Genomic DNA, 15414 nt, shown 5'->3' with positions numbered 1-15414 from the left:
CGGCTTGTTTGCCATACTAAGTTGCATAAAAAAATCACGTATACCATCTCTGGAAATTAATAAATTTATATTAAAATATATAAATTTTTGTGTCAATGCATAAAAATCTGAATATGCAATAGACTATGTCAGTCATTCCTAAGCTAAGCAATTACGATTTAATTGCTGTGATTTGTTTTACAAATTTTAAATATTGACATTTCATACTATTAGCAAATCGCAGAATATAATGACCAAGTTCACCGTCGATATGTGCTTTGTAGACACATAGTTATGTCTATGTAAGGACTTTATTAAAATCATGAGTGATTACATTTATATTAGAAAGGTACAGGCTTTATAACGATTTATTTAAATTACAAATTAATGCCGAGTCATTGGAATAACAAACGAAATCGAGTCTATTGAATAAAAAAAAAAAAGAAAAAAAAATACATTGGTTTAGATATTATTTAATTACTTACCTTATTTTGTTTTTCACTTTGAATGTTATTTACAAATTTGTTTTTTTTTTAATGGATAATAATGGAATGGTAACCCTGCCTGCGCTGTCGGTATTCACTGGCGGGGCACCAGTAAAGGATGATAGGTGAAAATGAAGCAGGTCAGTTAGTCCATCGTGATGAATTCAACAATATATTAGTCACGATGGTTTCTATGGGGAACCGCGTGGAGGTCGAGGTCTGATAGTGTATATTGATAGCAATGGGGATTAACCTCCCCATTACTAACAATTCCTTCTCCCCTCGAATTTCAAGGTGTATTTATCACGGTGGGCTAACTGACCTGCTCTTTCATTTTCACTTATCATTCCTCACAGGTACCTCGCCGGTGTATACCGATAGCGCGGGAGTGGTTACCATTCCATTATCATCTATTAGAAAAAATCCCTTTCCCTTCTGTATTTATGGATTAGGTACCTATTCTGTATTAATAAAACAGTTAACAGAATCGTTTTAATCGCATTTATTCAACAGGACCGTCGATATTATCAAAACTGCAGTCGCTAGCTGGCGTCACATACGGCAGCTCCATCTGGCCACCAAACTCCGCTTCGTACAAAACTTGTTGGATCTTGAGTCTCGCCCCAGCGTTCTGTTTAGCGTTCAACCTTTTCAGAATGGGGGCATAACTGAGAAGAAACAGCTCATCTGGGTCCGTTCTGTTACATTGACAAGGGTTCTCCTCATCTGTGGAGTTGAGGCGGGCCTTTTTAGGGGACGGGGGCGAGTCCTCGTCGTCATCGAATTTGTCGTGTGTGAACGACAGGTCTGGAAGGTTCTGTATGGCGCGCTGGCGCATCTCCTCTTCAGCGTCGGAGTCGTCGTCTTTTTTGTAGGTACTGGAATGAGTAAATTAAATCCTTAGAACATAAGTGTCTGGATGTGTTATTTATAATATATAAACTAAGCATTTAAATAATGTTACAGTGATTATTGTGGGAGTGTTTGTCGCAATACTTCCACAAAATGACTGTGAAATTGTTTAAAAATGTATTTAAAAAAATCGCCTAAAATATAGACGTAAAAAGTAAAAAATCTAACTATAATAAAGAATCTAAACGCGATGACAAAATATTAATTGTTAAAATTATTATAGAGATTTACGTATTCTTAGTAGGTAGATATCTCAATCAAAAAAGAATCATCTAAAACGATATTGAAATGGCAAACGTATCATATAATATTACCTTGCGCAACGTAATTGAATGTAATTGAAAATCTTTTTCTAAAGTTGGTTAAAAATGGCGAGCAAAAAATACAGTTAATGTTTGCATGATTCTTGGTTATTTTTTTTTTATTAGAAGCAAATGTTCGTATACATACCCGGATTCTTTAGGTTCGATATGCGGCAACAGGAACCGCATCACCTGGTGATAGGGCCACCTGGTCCGCCCGCCGTGTGTCCGGCGCAGTTTGATGAACGAGTCGCGGAGGGAGCGCCAGCGTTTCTTGCATTCTCCTTCTGAAATAGATATAAAAAAAATTTGCTACATACAAATACATTACTACTAAAGAAGAGCATTATTTAATTGATATAATAAAATTGTATCTTGACAATGAGACCGATTCTGAGCTGCTATTTTTTTAAATCGATCTAACGTAATATTTTTATTTGGAAGGAAGGCAGTGTTAGTAACGCGAACTACCAGTCATATTTTTTTCAATGGATAATAATGAATTGGTAACCCCGCCTGCGCTAACGATATACGCTGAAGGGGCACCAGTGAAGGGTGATAGTTGAGAATGAAAACAGGCCAGTTAGCCCATCATGATGAATTCATCAGGAATTAACTATGATAGCTTCCAGGGAGAACCGCAAGGAGGTCGACCTGGTTGGGTATATTGCTAGCAATGGGATTCTCAGTATCCATTACTAACAATCCCTTTCCCCCCTACAATAAAGATTTCGCTGTGATGTCAAATAGAAATTTTATTTTTAGAGCTGGGTGTAGAGACAACTGAGTCCTCAGGAATGGCAACGCATGTGGGGTATCATGGGCGAAACAGTATACTCTGTTATGTCCATGGTACTGCTCATGTCTATAGGCGATGGTTACCACTTACCATCAAGTGAGCCGTCAGCTTGTTTACCATTCTAAGTTACATAAAAAATTTGGCGATGCCTGTTCGTGGGAAATATTTAAGAGAAATTAATACTAGAGCAATAGCAGTCAAAACAATAATTGATTTTTTTTTCTGTCTGCATGTTTGTTTTGCTATCATGTAAAACTGCTGCATCGAATTGGATGCAATTTATCACATTCGAGTTCTTAAAGGTGTAACTTAAAATAAAAGGTATTCGCTGTGTGGTGATACGCCATCTTTTATCATTTAATTATTTATTTAAGATCTAGATTTTTTTTATACCACTCAGGTGGCAAACAAGCATACGGCCCACGGTAAGCGGTTACCATAGCCAATGAACGCCTACAATACCAAAGGTATTACGTGCACGTTGCCGACCCTGAAGACACCTCTTTATCCCCTTTTGAAAAACCCCATGCTGAAGTTTCTTAGGAAAACCTCGGTAGGGAGCTTCCATAATCTGAGTGTTCGTGGGGGAAACAATCTCTGAAACCGCGTAGTACGCGACCATTTAGGCTGTAGGGTATGAGATGTAGATATGGTTTAATTCTTTGGTTTTCCTATTGTTAAATGGATGTGAAGGCTATGGGATCGTTTAAATTTCACTGATTCCACGGATCTAATGGTTCCGATTTGAATCGCTGTATTTAGATCTGTTTTCACTAAATCTAGAGTAAGATTGATCTATTATACGGTGGTCAAGCATACGGTTGGTCTTATGGTCAAGTGTTATCATAGCACATCGCCATTATCAATGACTGCAGTAGGAATAGCATATGCCGTTTACTAACTTGAAAGCGTCTCCCCGTATTATGATCTGTCCATTCACACAGGAGTGATACAATACTAAATAAATATTAATTTATAATAAATTAAACAAGATTTTACCTGATACGTTGAGGGCATCTTTTACTTCTTTCCACGCTTCGTCTCTAAGCTTTGTTTTATTAAATCCACTCACGGATTTATCATACAAAATAGGTCGTTTCTCGACCTCTTTTATCAAGTCGATTTCGTTCATTATCAAACTAATTGGTGACGAGTATTTATGATTGCTTAGCTGAAAAAAGTTAGGTAGTAGATAGTGCGGGAGAGACAGCTAAAATTGACTTTCCTGTTATATAAAATAAAGTTAAATAAACACATAAGAATTTTGAAGTTACCTTTCACAGTTTGTTGGATTTCATTAAGTAGGCACGTATATATAAATGGTTAGATACTCAAGTTCCAAAATCAAATTTTCGTATCGTATGGAATATTATTTTATTTCAAATTTGGAACGTGTAATGTGTATATTGAGTGTGATGTAAACTGAGTAAGGCTAGGGGCCAAGCGGCGTGGTGGTTGCCGCGCCGGCCGGCCGCGCCGCACGGTACGCGCGCGCCGCGCGTATCGAGCGACGCGGTGCGGCGAACACGTCGATTTGTCTAATAGTTTAGGGTTGTCTAAACATTACTATTTTAGCTAATTAAAATATAATATCTTTTTGTCTCTTACTTCTTACGGATTGATGGATGATGGATTTCAGAAATAGAAAAACCAATGAAATATCTACACTATTTTTAGATAGCGTATGAAGATATTGCATATACCAAATTTTAAGTTGGTCTTACAAAAACAACAGTGAAAATTGCATCCAATTCGGTGCTTTTACATGATTGATACCGGAACAAACAAAAAAATACAAGACAAACAGACAGACAAAAAATCTAAAAATTTGTTAAAAAAGCCGCATAAATACTCTTAGATATATTATTCTCCATAGTTGAAAACTCTACTCCTGATCTTGGGGTAAGCATTATCCGCCCTTTACATACGCCTATACCTACTCGCGTATATACATAATTTCATTCAAATCTGTTTAGCCATTTACATCTTAAAGAATAACAAATATCCGTAACGTTCGCAAACTTTCATGTTTATAATAGTATTAGAATATTCAGTTTTATTCTATAAGGTCCAGTGTGTTATAAATTACATCCTGTTTCTCGAGTGCTACCTATCGAGTGGTGGCCCCACAGGAAATAAGCGCTGTAGCACCACGTTGCAGCTTACGCTGAGTGGGGACCATTTCAGCTGCTGCCACATATTTATTTATTTATTTATTTAACACTTTATTGCACCAACATAACAGGATTTGATGAACAATTTTCAATACGTATAATGTAGTACAAAAGGTGGACTTATTGCTAAGCAATCTCTTCCAGATAACCTTTGGGTAGAAGGAATTAAAGCATAAGTAGGTAGGTGGCGCGTTAAAACAAAATAGATTTAGAATTATTATTTTAATGTAAAAAAATTGTAATTAATATTGTTGTATTGTGGCTGAATAAATGATTTATTATTATTATTATTAGAATAGGTTTTTTTTAATATAATATTTTGATATATAAAATTATTTTATTAATAGCAGTGGCGGATTTACACATTTGTCATCAGAAGGCTATTCCAATTTTGCCACTCATTACACTCTACTGATTCCTATAGTCCGATATTTTAGTACACAATCATATTAATTATAGTTTTTGTCAATGAAATTTAAACTCTACATTTATAAAATAAATTTTGCAACAAATTTCGCCGCTCCTAAAATCTGCTAGACTCTAGTCTGGCGGGCTGGTAAATCCGCAAATGATTTATATTTTTTTATTGCCGCCTAGGTTAAGGGTAAAATATTTATTTATATATTTCTTTAAGTTATATTTACTTACTAATTAATATAATGGAGTTAGGTAACAACCCTAACAAGGACTAAATAAATAATTGTATAAGCGATATCACAGTCTAAAGAACTTTCTTTTTCCCTTACACAGTTGCTACTGTGATAATTCTTTTTTAAATATCACAAATTTCATTTTTTTCATTTTATAATAAATTTTGATATATGAATTCATTAATATGTAACATATAATATATAATAATAATTGCCGCGTGGTCCTGGCATAGAATAGGCCACCCCTTTCTTTCCCATGGATGTCGTAAGAAGCGACTAAGAGAATTTAATGGTCGAAGATTGGGCAACAGCGTCCTTTTTAAAACGTCTCCAAGGCTTATGTCCATGGTACTGCTCATGTCTATAGGCGACAGTTACCACTTTCCATCAGGTGGGCCGTCAGCTTGTTTGCCATTCTAAGTTGTATATATAAAAAAAAAAAACTCTTGATACGTGAGGACGCCACTCTCAGATTAGTAGTAGTAGTATATTTGAAGACTTTGGAGGTTTAACTTACTGCCTTATTTTCTAATGGTTACGGGTTCGATTCACGTACAATAAAAATAATTGCAATTATGAGATCAGAGGAATTATTCGGTTTCTGCTACAAGATAAAGTTTGAGAACTGGATGAGTGGCGGTCCTCCACCTTGCGTTTTTGTACACATTTACTTCAAAGTATGGAATCGTCTCACAACAGCATTTCGGAATGGATACGATATTAAAACATTCAACACAACACTTATTGTTTGAATAGAATAATATAAAGTTTGTCACCCATTTGTATTTACAGCGTTTTCTCACCTTTATTTATTTATTTATTTAACGAACACCAACTGCATATTGCATTATAACATAGAGGTATAACAAACATTAAATATAATACAATATTAATGCACATGCCTATTATAGGTATTCACAGCATTCACTTTAACATAGTTACACAGTGCGAGAAAATGAAGTAACAATTATAATGAATTAAATAACACTAGACTACAAATATTTTAAGTTGCGTTATTAGTTATGGAAATAAACATGTACCTAACGTTGTGAGCAATATCAGAAAATACGATTATAAGTGAATTCAATTAAAATATATTAAAAAAATGATAATTAGAGTTACTTTTTATTAGATTATTGTACCTTTAGATAAATGTAGCTTTTTTTTTTTATACTACTATGTTTATTTTGTAGGTGATAATGAAATAGTATGTGATGTATCAGCGTATATCGATAGCGCGGGTGGGGTACCCGCGCTATCGGTATACGCTGATACATCACAGGCACCAGTGAAGGATGCTAGATGAGGATGAAACAGGTCAGTTAGCCCATCGTGACGAATTCAACGAGAATTGTTCATGATGGTTTCCAGGGGGAACCACGCGGAGGTTGACCTGATAGGGCATATTGCTAGCAATGGGGCTGTCAAACTCCATCCCTTCCCCCCTATACTACTATGTTGGCAGTTTTTTTTTATACAACTTAGAATGGCAAACAAGCTGACGGCCCACCTGATGTAAAGTGGTAACCGTCGCCTATAGACATGAGCAGTACCATGGACATAACAGAGTATACTATTTCGCCCATGATACCCCCCATACGTTGCTATTCCTGAGGACTCAGGTGTTATTCCTCTGTACCCAGTAAATTCACGCCATATCCCACCCTTCATACCGAAACACAGCCATGCAAACACAACTGCTTCACGGTTGACACACGAATGGGACAGAGGTATCCAAGCAATCGACTTTTGTACAAAGTCTCCCTCTGGTGAAGTTTATTATATCGCCAGTCTGATGGTAAATGAGGTTACCACAGTACTTAGGAAATGGAACATTCTTAAATTGGCTCGGATATAGTTTTTGTTTGCACCATCAGATATTTGTTGGCCGATTTCTAATAAGACAGAATGTACTAATTTGCGGATTAGGTAATTTAGTGAACATGGAAAGAAAACCCCGCTTGCGTTATTGGTATACGCTGGTGAGACACCAGTGAAGGATGATAGGTGAGGGTCTTCATCCTTCACTGGTGCCTCAGGTGTAATGGCAGATCGTGATGAATTCAGGTAATAACCACAATGGTTAGTACTGGGGGAGACCGAGTGGAATTTAAGGTTTATTGCTAGCAAAGGGTTTGATTGCATTATTAACAAATAGTTTCTAACCGAAACCAGAGGGACTACCATGAAGTGTTTTCCGAAATGTCGGAGCCAAACGAAACACAAATTTGATGTTAAAATTACATAATACATGCCGTTTGGAAATATTAAAATATTGTTTCTTCGGACTTTTATGATAGGATGTATGACGAACAAAATGTTAAATTCCATTTATTGGTCCGATTTTGGTATAAACAAAAACACGAAATTGAGTCCGAAATTTCATTTCATGGTAGACCCACAGGTTTCACAATCGAAAACAAATTTCAATGACTGCCCCCTTTTTTTTTTAATTAGAGTGAATATCTTCCAAATAGAAACATCCGCCGGCGGGACGACGAATGGGTACTGTGGGATTTCTACCCACTAAAAACACTCCGGTATTCCTCACGGCGCCTACCCGCCGGTGACTGACGCTCGCGACTAGCAATCTTCCCAGTCACCGGCAGCTCAATGCCTGCCCCCTAGACAAGTGGGAAGCGGATCCCGCAATGGAATCGTTATTGGAATGAAACATTCGATGCTGCTATCTCATTCTATTTCAGACTAGCGATGTCGATTCCATCCTTGAATTCGTTTGCCACTTGTCTAAAGGGCCTGTTCTAGTTTCGGCTAAATCAGAACGGGCGTCTCAATTTAGAATACCGGATATAGATTTGGTTATAAAATGAAAATACCGTTTTAAAATTTCAATAACATTTTATTTAACATTGTGAAAATATATTTTTAGAATTTTTTTAGACTTAGGCTAACACCACATTCAGAACATATTCGGTTGCCGAAGATGTTCTGGGGCCTACCATGAAATATTTTCCGAAATTTCGGGGACGAACGAAACAGAAATGTGATGTTAAAAATACATAAACATGTCTTTGAAAATTATTAAAAATGTTAAACTCCATTTACTTAGTCGATTTCGGGACGAACAAAAACACGAAATTGAGCCCGAAAATTCGAAATTTCATTTCATGGTAGACCACCTGAATATGGCGACAGACTAAAGATTAGCAGCTGTATGCTGCATATTTAACGTATCTTCAAACTCATGAACAACTTAACGAGTACTGTTGACATAGACCTTCAGTTGAGTGTGACGTATCACATAAGAAAATGTGTTATGGTGTTGCCGAAATTACGTCGACTGAAAATCCGGAGGACAATCTTCAATAACGTATTTTTGGCCAATAAATGGAATTGTAATAAATGAAAGGATAAGCAAGCTGAAGTGGCAATGGGCTGGTCACATAGCTCGAAGAACCGAGAACCAATAGGGAAGAAAGGTTCTAGAGTGGCGACCCTCCATTAGACCCTCCTGGCGCTATTTAGTATCAGTATTGCACCCGTGCGAAGCCGGGGCGGGACGCTAGTAATATATCCCCAATTTCATGAACACTATTAATGCTGACAATCACTTCATTCTATCTTGTTACAATCACTCTTATCGTATTTGCTTTTCATCTTCTTACGCCCACTATATTTAATACAACTCTGGCGCTTTTTGTGGCCACGAAGGGCGCTCGAATCGCTGAATCTAGCATCACATTTTTCGCAGCCGTACGGTTTAACACCGGTGTGTAATCTGACGTGACGTTGACACGCCGACGGGTCGCTGAACCTCGCTGGACAGTAGTCACACGCGAAAGGCCTCTCGCCCGTGTGTATTATCTCATGTTTGGCCAAACCTGATTTATTTAAAAATCTTTTATTGCAATGTTGGCACTTAAAATTTTTAATCCCATTATGTTTGTTCATATGCAAGTTCAATGCACTAATTTGTGTGTATGCCTTATTGCATATCTTACATGAGTACAGTCGTAAACCCAAATGCACAGAATTGTAGTGCAAATCTCTATGAGATTTATCGGGAAAGGTTTTATTGCAAGCCGAGCATTGATATGAAACTTCTTTTACAGTATCTATTTTTATCTTTTTAAATTTAGACTCTCTATTTATCTTGTCAAGATTGTTTTTAATTACTGTGTTTCGATCATCAGCTTCAGACTTCATGCAAAAATCCGATTTCGCCTTCGGTCCCGAGTAATTTATTGTACATTTCCACATCGGTCTTTTTTTGTCCCGATGCAATATTCCTATGTGAGCTTTTAGATCTTTTTCTAGATAGAACCCAATACCACAATCACAGATGTGGGGTAAAGGCTTATGGACGACCATATGAGCTTCAAGGGTGCTTTTTTCAACGAATCTCCAATCGCATTCTTCACATTTAAAGCGTGTCTTAAAGCCATTATTAGCGTGAGGTGTAAATTCTGATCTGAAAGAGGTAAAAAAGACAATAAATTGACTTGTCAGATATTCAGATAAAAACTGTGGGCTGTCTTTTGATGCATCGAATTGAGATCACATTAGACGTGACATATAGAATACGGTAGTAACTATTCAGGGGGGAAGGGATTGTTAGTAATGGGGCTGTCCCATTGCTAGCAATTTATCCTATCAGATCGACCTCCATACGGTTACTGCTGGATACTTGGTGATACGTGGTTAATTCTTGTCGAATTCATGATAGGTTAACTAACCTGATATAATCAGGGGGAAAGGGATTGTTAGTAATGGGGTTTAATGAACCCATTGCTAGCAATACACCCTATCAGATTCTTCCTGGAAACCATCGTGGTTAATTCTAGTGTAATTCATCACGATGGGCTAACTGACCTGCTTTCATTGTCGCTTATCTCTCACTGGTGCCCCGCCAGCGTATACCAATAGCGCAGACAGGGCTACTATTCCATTGTCACCCATTAAAAAAAAGCCTGATAAAATCCTCATCTATTGTCTCTCCCTAACGCCCCATCAGCGTATTCTGATAGTGCAGAAGGGGTACCATTCCATTTTTATCCTTTAAAAAATACATATTCATTCAGGACAACTTTAAGCCACCTAGATTCTTTAAGCAGTTTTTGACAACGTCGTATGATTCTGATGATACAATGTGCTTGAAGGTGCACGGTGAGTCAACAGCAAGCTTCTATTGGTGGCATAATGACGCTGCACAGTAAACCCTTCCTGTATGACCTTGTACTGATACATGGTTATTCTAGCGCCCCCTTTGGAACCTGGACAATCGCAGATCTTGGCGCCTTACTTGGACCTTGGCGCTGGGAGTTACATAACTTTTAAAACAGAAATGAGTCCATTTGACACCTATTTGATGTGCTGAAAGCACGTTTACGTGCTTTACTATTACGTCAAAAGCCTGCTAGATTTATGGCTTATTTGATAGCTTCTTGTGGCTGTAGAATGGTATATAAATAAGCTGCTAAACTCATGGATAAAAATGGATGTGGAACGCTCATATTTACAATAATAAATACATACACTACTAATACATACATACATACATATCTGTCACATCTGCCTCCCATTAGGGTAGGCAGAAACAATGGAACGCCAAATGCTTCGATTCAAACAAACCTCTTTCGCTTCTTCCACATTCATCAATCTTTTCATACACGCTCGCCAGTTACGGGTACTTTTAATTTGGCCCTTCTTCAGCACGTCGCCTATTTGGTCAACATACGTCCGTCTAGGGCGGCCCCTACCGACATCTGCATTCATTCTTGCTCGATGAATCTCTTTCATAATTCTTCTTTCATACATCCTCTTCATATGACCAAACCAACGCAATATTCCTTTTTCGATTTTTGATTATTTAGTGGAAATAATCAAAATAATTCTATTCAGATATTCTAATAAAATAACTTACACAATAGGTGTTGCATGTTTCAATTTGTGAAATATATAATCTTTGGCCCTTAAAAAACAACAACGACATTTCTTGCATTCAAATATTTTGGTTCGCTTTAACACCACAACTGGTTGTGCCTGGAAATTGACAATATTTATTAATAATGTAATGTATGGCAGAATTTACTGATCTGTTTGGATAGATTTTGTAGCGACTATTCTTTTTTTTTTATACAACTTAGAATCTGTTATTCCTCTGTACCTTGTAAATTCATGCCATATCCCATCCTTCAAACCGAAATACAGCCATGCAAACACAATTGCTTTACGGTTGAAACAGGAATGGGACAGAGGTACCAGAGGTTTCTTTCTGGTATAGTTTACTAAATTAGGTGATATTTTGTAAAAATCCATTTCCCATTTTTGCTACTACATGTTGCAACATATGTGTAGATTGACTAACAGCTACACATTGATGTTTAAAACTGCTCTTAAAAATACTTTTTGAATAAAGCCTATTACACACTAAACAATTACTTGAATGACAAATGTGCAAGGTGTTAGTCGATCATGCACAGGTTTATAAACGACCATGTAATTTTAGACATAGTACATTTGAATAAATACACATAATGTTTACAGAAATTTAAAAGAGTAACTATTAAGTTTCTTGCGGGCTCTCTCCACAGATGACCAAAACCTCACTTATGATGGGAGACCTATGTTCAGCAGTGGGCAGTTAATGGATGATATGAGAATGAGGGTTGTAGAGTCTCTATAAATAGTTGTAAATCATCAAATGTCAATGACTGCCACTACCATTTTGTAGTATGCATTTGGCAGGCATACTAACAGTAGTGAAATTAAAATAACTCTAATTAACTTATTTATTTATTTCAAGTAAACAGTTACATAGACAATACATATTCTTAGTGCCACGAAACTGCATTGCAGTTTTTTTTTTAATGGATGATAATGTAATGGTAACCTCGCCTGCACTAACGGTATACATTGGCGGGGTACCATGAGGGATGATAGGTGAATAATGAAAAAACAGGTCAGTTAGCCCATTGTGATGAATACATCCAAAATTCAGCACGATGGTTTCCAGGGGGAACCGCGTGGAGGTCGACCTGACAGGGTGTATTTGCATTGCAGTTTGTCTGCAGCTTTGCGCTCATGCACATACAGCTTTTAAACAATTATAAACTTATATTCTAATTCTATATACTAAATTTATATCTTTATACATACATATACACAGATATGTATATATACACATACATATACATACAGACACATATGCATATACAAATACTAAGTGTATTAGTATATGCATGTATAACTAAAAATCAATAAAGTTGTATTCTTACCTTTTCTATGATCACTTTATTGCCACTAGAATAATCTCTTTGGTCTTTTTTTATCTTCTGTAAATCATTTTTATTGAGTCTGTAAAGTTTAACATAAGGAATCTGGAAATATTAGTTAATAAATTTATCAAATTTTATTATATATTCTTTATTGCACAAAAACATACAGTAACAACAATAAGTTAATAACAATGTTAGCAAAGGCGAACTTATCTCTAAAAGAGATTTCTTCCAGTCAACCTAACGCAGTGGCATAGATATTTTATTAAAAAAAAAAAAAAAAAATCTGTTTGAAGCTAAAATAAGATTATTTTAATTAAAATTGTATTATAGATAAAAATATTAATATATATATAAAAAAATTAATAAAAATTAATAAAAAATTAAATATTACCTTTATATCACCATTTTTAAAGTTTGCATTGCTGTTTTGTTTCTTTTCTGGGATTATGTTTGACTTAGTTGATGTATCTAATGTTACAGAGGGCTCCATATCTGTAAAATAAAATCATCAGTCATCAAGATTATTAATATGTTGAATATATAATGCTCAGGGCCGTGCCTGACGGGCGTTCATTGCGTGCACCGCACGCAGGCGGCCGAAATTAAGAGGCGGCCAAATCGTTACAAGTTGTTTACTGGGCCGATTTCGGTTAACCAAAAACTGATTTTTTTCCCGGTTTGATGCCCTGTGTATAATAATAAACATTAAAAATTAAAGTAGTTTTTTTTAATGTTATCTTGGGGGCGGCCATACAGACTGGCACGCAGGCGGCCATATACCCAGGCACGGCCCTGATAATGCTATAGAGGGTATTATATATTCCCAAAGAGGCTTGATGTCAGGCCGGCAGCCGGTCGTAAAACTATAAGCTAAATCCTTTTGTAGTATGGATAAAACCATATTACGTCGACCCCAAATAATAATTGGGATAAGGGTAGGAGGATGATGATATAATGCTATAGATATAAAGTTTATAGTTCCAATTTTATTTAAAGTAAAAAGAACATTTATACATATAAGTTTAAGAAGAAAGATTTTATTATTTACAATAGATAAACTACTTAACCAATTTTAATAAATCTTTCACCTATAGAAACCTACATTATCAGTGACTAAAACAAACTGTATGTTATTTTTAAAAATGCTAATCTATCCATGTGTTGGGGGGAAAGGGATTGTTAGTAATGGGGTCTAATAGCCCCATTCCTCAGGTTGACCTCCAAGTGGTTTCCCCTGGATACCATCATGTTTAATTCTTGTCAAATTCATCATGTTGGGCCAACTAACCTGCATTAATTCTCACCTATCATCTTCCACTGGTGCCTCGTTGGTGTATAGCGATAGCGCAGGGTTACTATACCATTTTAACCCACAAAAAATGCCTGTGCTAATGGGATACACTGGCGGAGCACCAGTGAAAGGTGATAGATGAGAATGAAAACAGGCCAGTTAGCCCATCATGATGAATTCATCAGGAATTAACCATGATAGTTTCCAGGGAGAACCGCAAGGAGGTCGACCTGGTTGGGTATATTGCTAGCAATGGGATTCTCAGTCTCCATTACTAACAATCCCTTTCCCCCAGTGGATACCCTTGGGGAATATCTATCAAAAGGGAGTCTAAGAAATAGATCCTCTTATTCTTATAATTAAAATATAACATGTATTTGCGTGGCTTTTAACAATAACACTACTGGATTAAATATATTGAATTTTGTGAAAATAACGTATAGGTGGCACATTAACTTACATGAAACTTAATTTTGCGTAGAAATATATATTACGTATCGATCAATAAGTAGATATGTATAGACAATAATTATTGAGCATGGTGTTTATTTACAAAAGAAATTGTTAGCCAAAATATTATCTTCACTTGTGAAACCGGCAACTTGAAATTAACCTATTAAAATGTGAAGTACTTACTTATTTTTATCCTTATGCAAAAGATTCTTTAATGACTACTATACATATTTAGTGCCTAGCGGTGACTAGGTACTTTTTATCTTTTATAATAAAGTCATTTTGTTGAATTATAAAAGTTAAAATAAAGTTTTGTTTAATTCAAGAGCTGGCACTGCCCTTATGTGTCATGTGTATGAAATTAGAAAATAAATCTAAGCAATCACCTAGTATCACCAATAATATAATAAAAAAAAAAAATGAAATGAGGAATTTAGTGTCGTACCACTAACATAACATGCGTCTGTCTAAAATGTCGATAGTGAGCATAATTTCAAATTCAATGCACTTTATATATTTTTTTTTTTTATTTTATTTTACTTATGTTGCTTGTATAGTTATTACATTGGTAGTTTGGTTGCACAGATTTTATATAAACGGTTCTTTGTTCGAAGTGATTATAACTTATATGCATCATAAATAAATTGAAAGTGAAATTATACCTATAAATATATCAGGAGAGAGATTTCGTGAACTTTGAATGAAATTTTATTATATATTTCACACACTTTATCCTCACTTAGGCGCAAACTATGTAGTGATAGTTAAATGTATTTAGGCAATAGATGCCTATTTACTATTCTTGAGGTAAACGGTAAAACTAAACAATTGTAGTTTATATTGTAAGTATCTTTTAGCTTTATGAATTAAATAAATAACTAAAAAAATTAAAAACTGAATTTCATATTAACTGAATTTGAGTTAACTATATTAATTTAATAGCTAAACACTATATTAATATGGAGGGTTGGTAATATTTTATCTAGTTGGGTTTTGTTACTTATTTCTTTGCCATTTCTATTGTCATTCACTGTGATTAAGGACATGAAATTATTCTAAATTTAGTAGTGCATTTTCAACAAAATACATATAATTTCCGTTTGGTTTCTTCTGACCGAATCCAAATCC

At 35.7% G+C, this 15414-nt stretch overlaps 2 protein-coding genes across 3 annotated transcripts; both read right to left on the bottom strand.

Annotated features, from left to right (window-relative positions):
• Positions 1-958: 958 nt before the first annotated feature.
• LOC113519592 (uncharacterized) lies at positions 959-3965 on the bottom strand. The gene is made up of 4 exons (XM_052903506.1): positions 3752-3965; positions 3477-3648; positions 1827-1965; positions 959-1342 (listed from the first exon to the last, which is right to left on the bottom strand). Exons 2-4 carry the CDS (start codon positions 3607-3609, stop codon positions 967-969), a joined length of 648 nt encoding a protein of 215 aa, XP_052759466.1. The 5' UTR covers positions 3610-3648; positions 3752-3965; the 3' UTR covers positions 959-966.
• A 4175-nt stretch (positions 3966-8140) lies between these two features.
• LOC113520200 (zinc finger protein 431-like) lies at positions 8141-14653 on the bottom strand. Of its 2 annotated transcripts, none has more exons than XM_052903504.1 (5): positions 14470-14653; positions 12934-13034; positions 12540-12641; positions 11186-11304; positions 8141-9733 (listed from the first exon to the last, which is right to left on the bottom strand). In XM_052903504.1, the coding sequence occupies exons 2-5, from the start codon at positions 13030-13032 to the stop codon at positions 8875-8877; spliced, it is 1179 nt and encodes a 392-aa protein (XP_052759464.1). In that variant the 5' UTR covers positions 13033-13034; positions 14470-14653; the 3' UTR covers positions 8141-8874. The 2 variants fall into 2 exon arrangements, with proteins under 2 accessions (XP_052759464.1, XP_052759465.1); XM_052903505.1 differs by lacking the exon at positions 14470-14653 and adding an exon at positions 14294-14429.
• Between the last annotated feature and the right edge of the window lie 761 nt (positions 14654-15414).

This window comes from Galleria mellonella, unplaced genomic scaffold, assembly GCF_026898425.1.
Source record: "Galleria mellonella isolate WM207_F2 unplaced genomic scaffold, CSIRO_AGI_GalMel_v1 utg139, whole genome shotgun sequence".
Taxonomy (NCBI): Eukaryota; Metazoa; Arthropoda; class Insecta; order Lepidoptera; family Pyralidae; genus Galleria; species Galleria mellonella.
The sequence above is the reverse complement of the archived record's forward strand: the minus strand, read 5'-3'. Positions and strand labels throughout refer to the sequence as shown.

Coding starts and splice junctions, on each gene's coding strand:
- LOC113519592 (XM_052903506.1), bottom strand. CDS start 3,609: ATGAACGAAATCGACTTGATAAAAGAGGTCGAGAAACGACCTATTTTG. Junction 1,966..3,476: donor AGATGCCCTCAACGTATCAG/GTAAAATCTTGT, acceptor TATCTATTTCAG/AAGGAGAATGCAAGAAACGC. Junction 1,343..1,826: donor ATCGAACCTAAAGAATCCGG/GTATGTATACGA, acceptor TACTCATTCCAG/TACCTACAAAAAAGACGACG.
- LOC113520200 (XM_052903504.1), bottom strand. CDS start 13,032: ATGGAGCCCTCTGTAACATTAGATACATCAACTAAGTCAAACATAATC. Junction 12,642..12,933: donor TTAAAAATGGTGATATAAAG/GTAATATTTAAT, acceptor TAATATTTCCAG/ATTCCTTATGTTAAACTTTA. Junction 11,305..12,539: donor ATAAAGTGATCATAGAAAAG/GTAAGAATACAA, acceptor GTCAATTTCCAG/GCACAACCAGTTGTGGTGTT.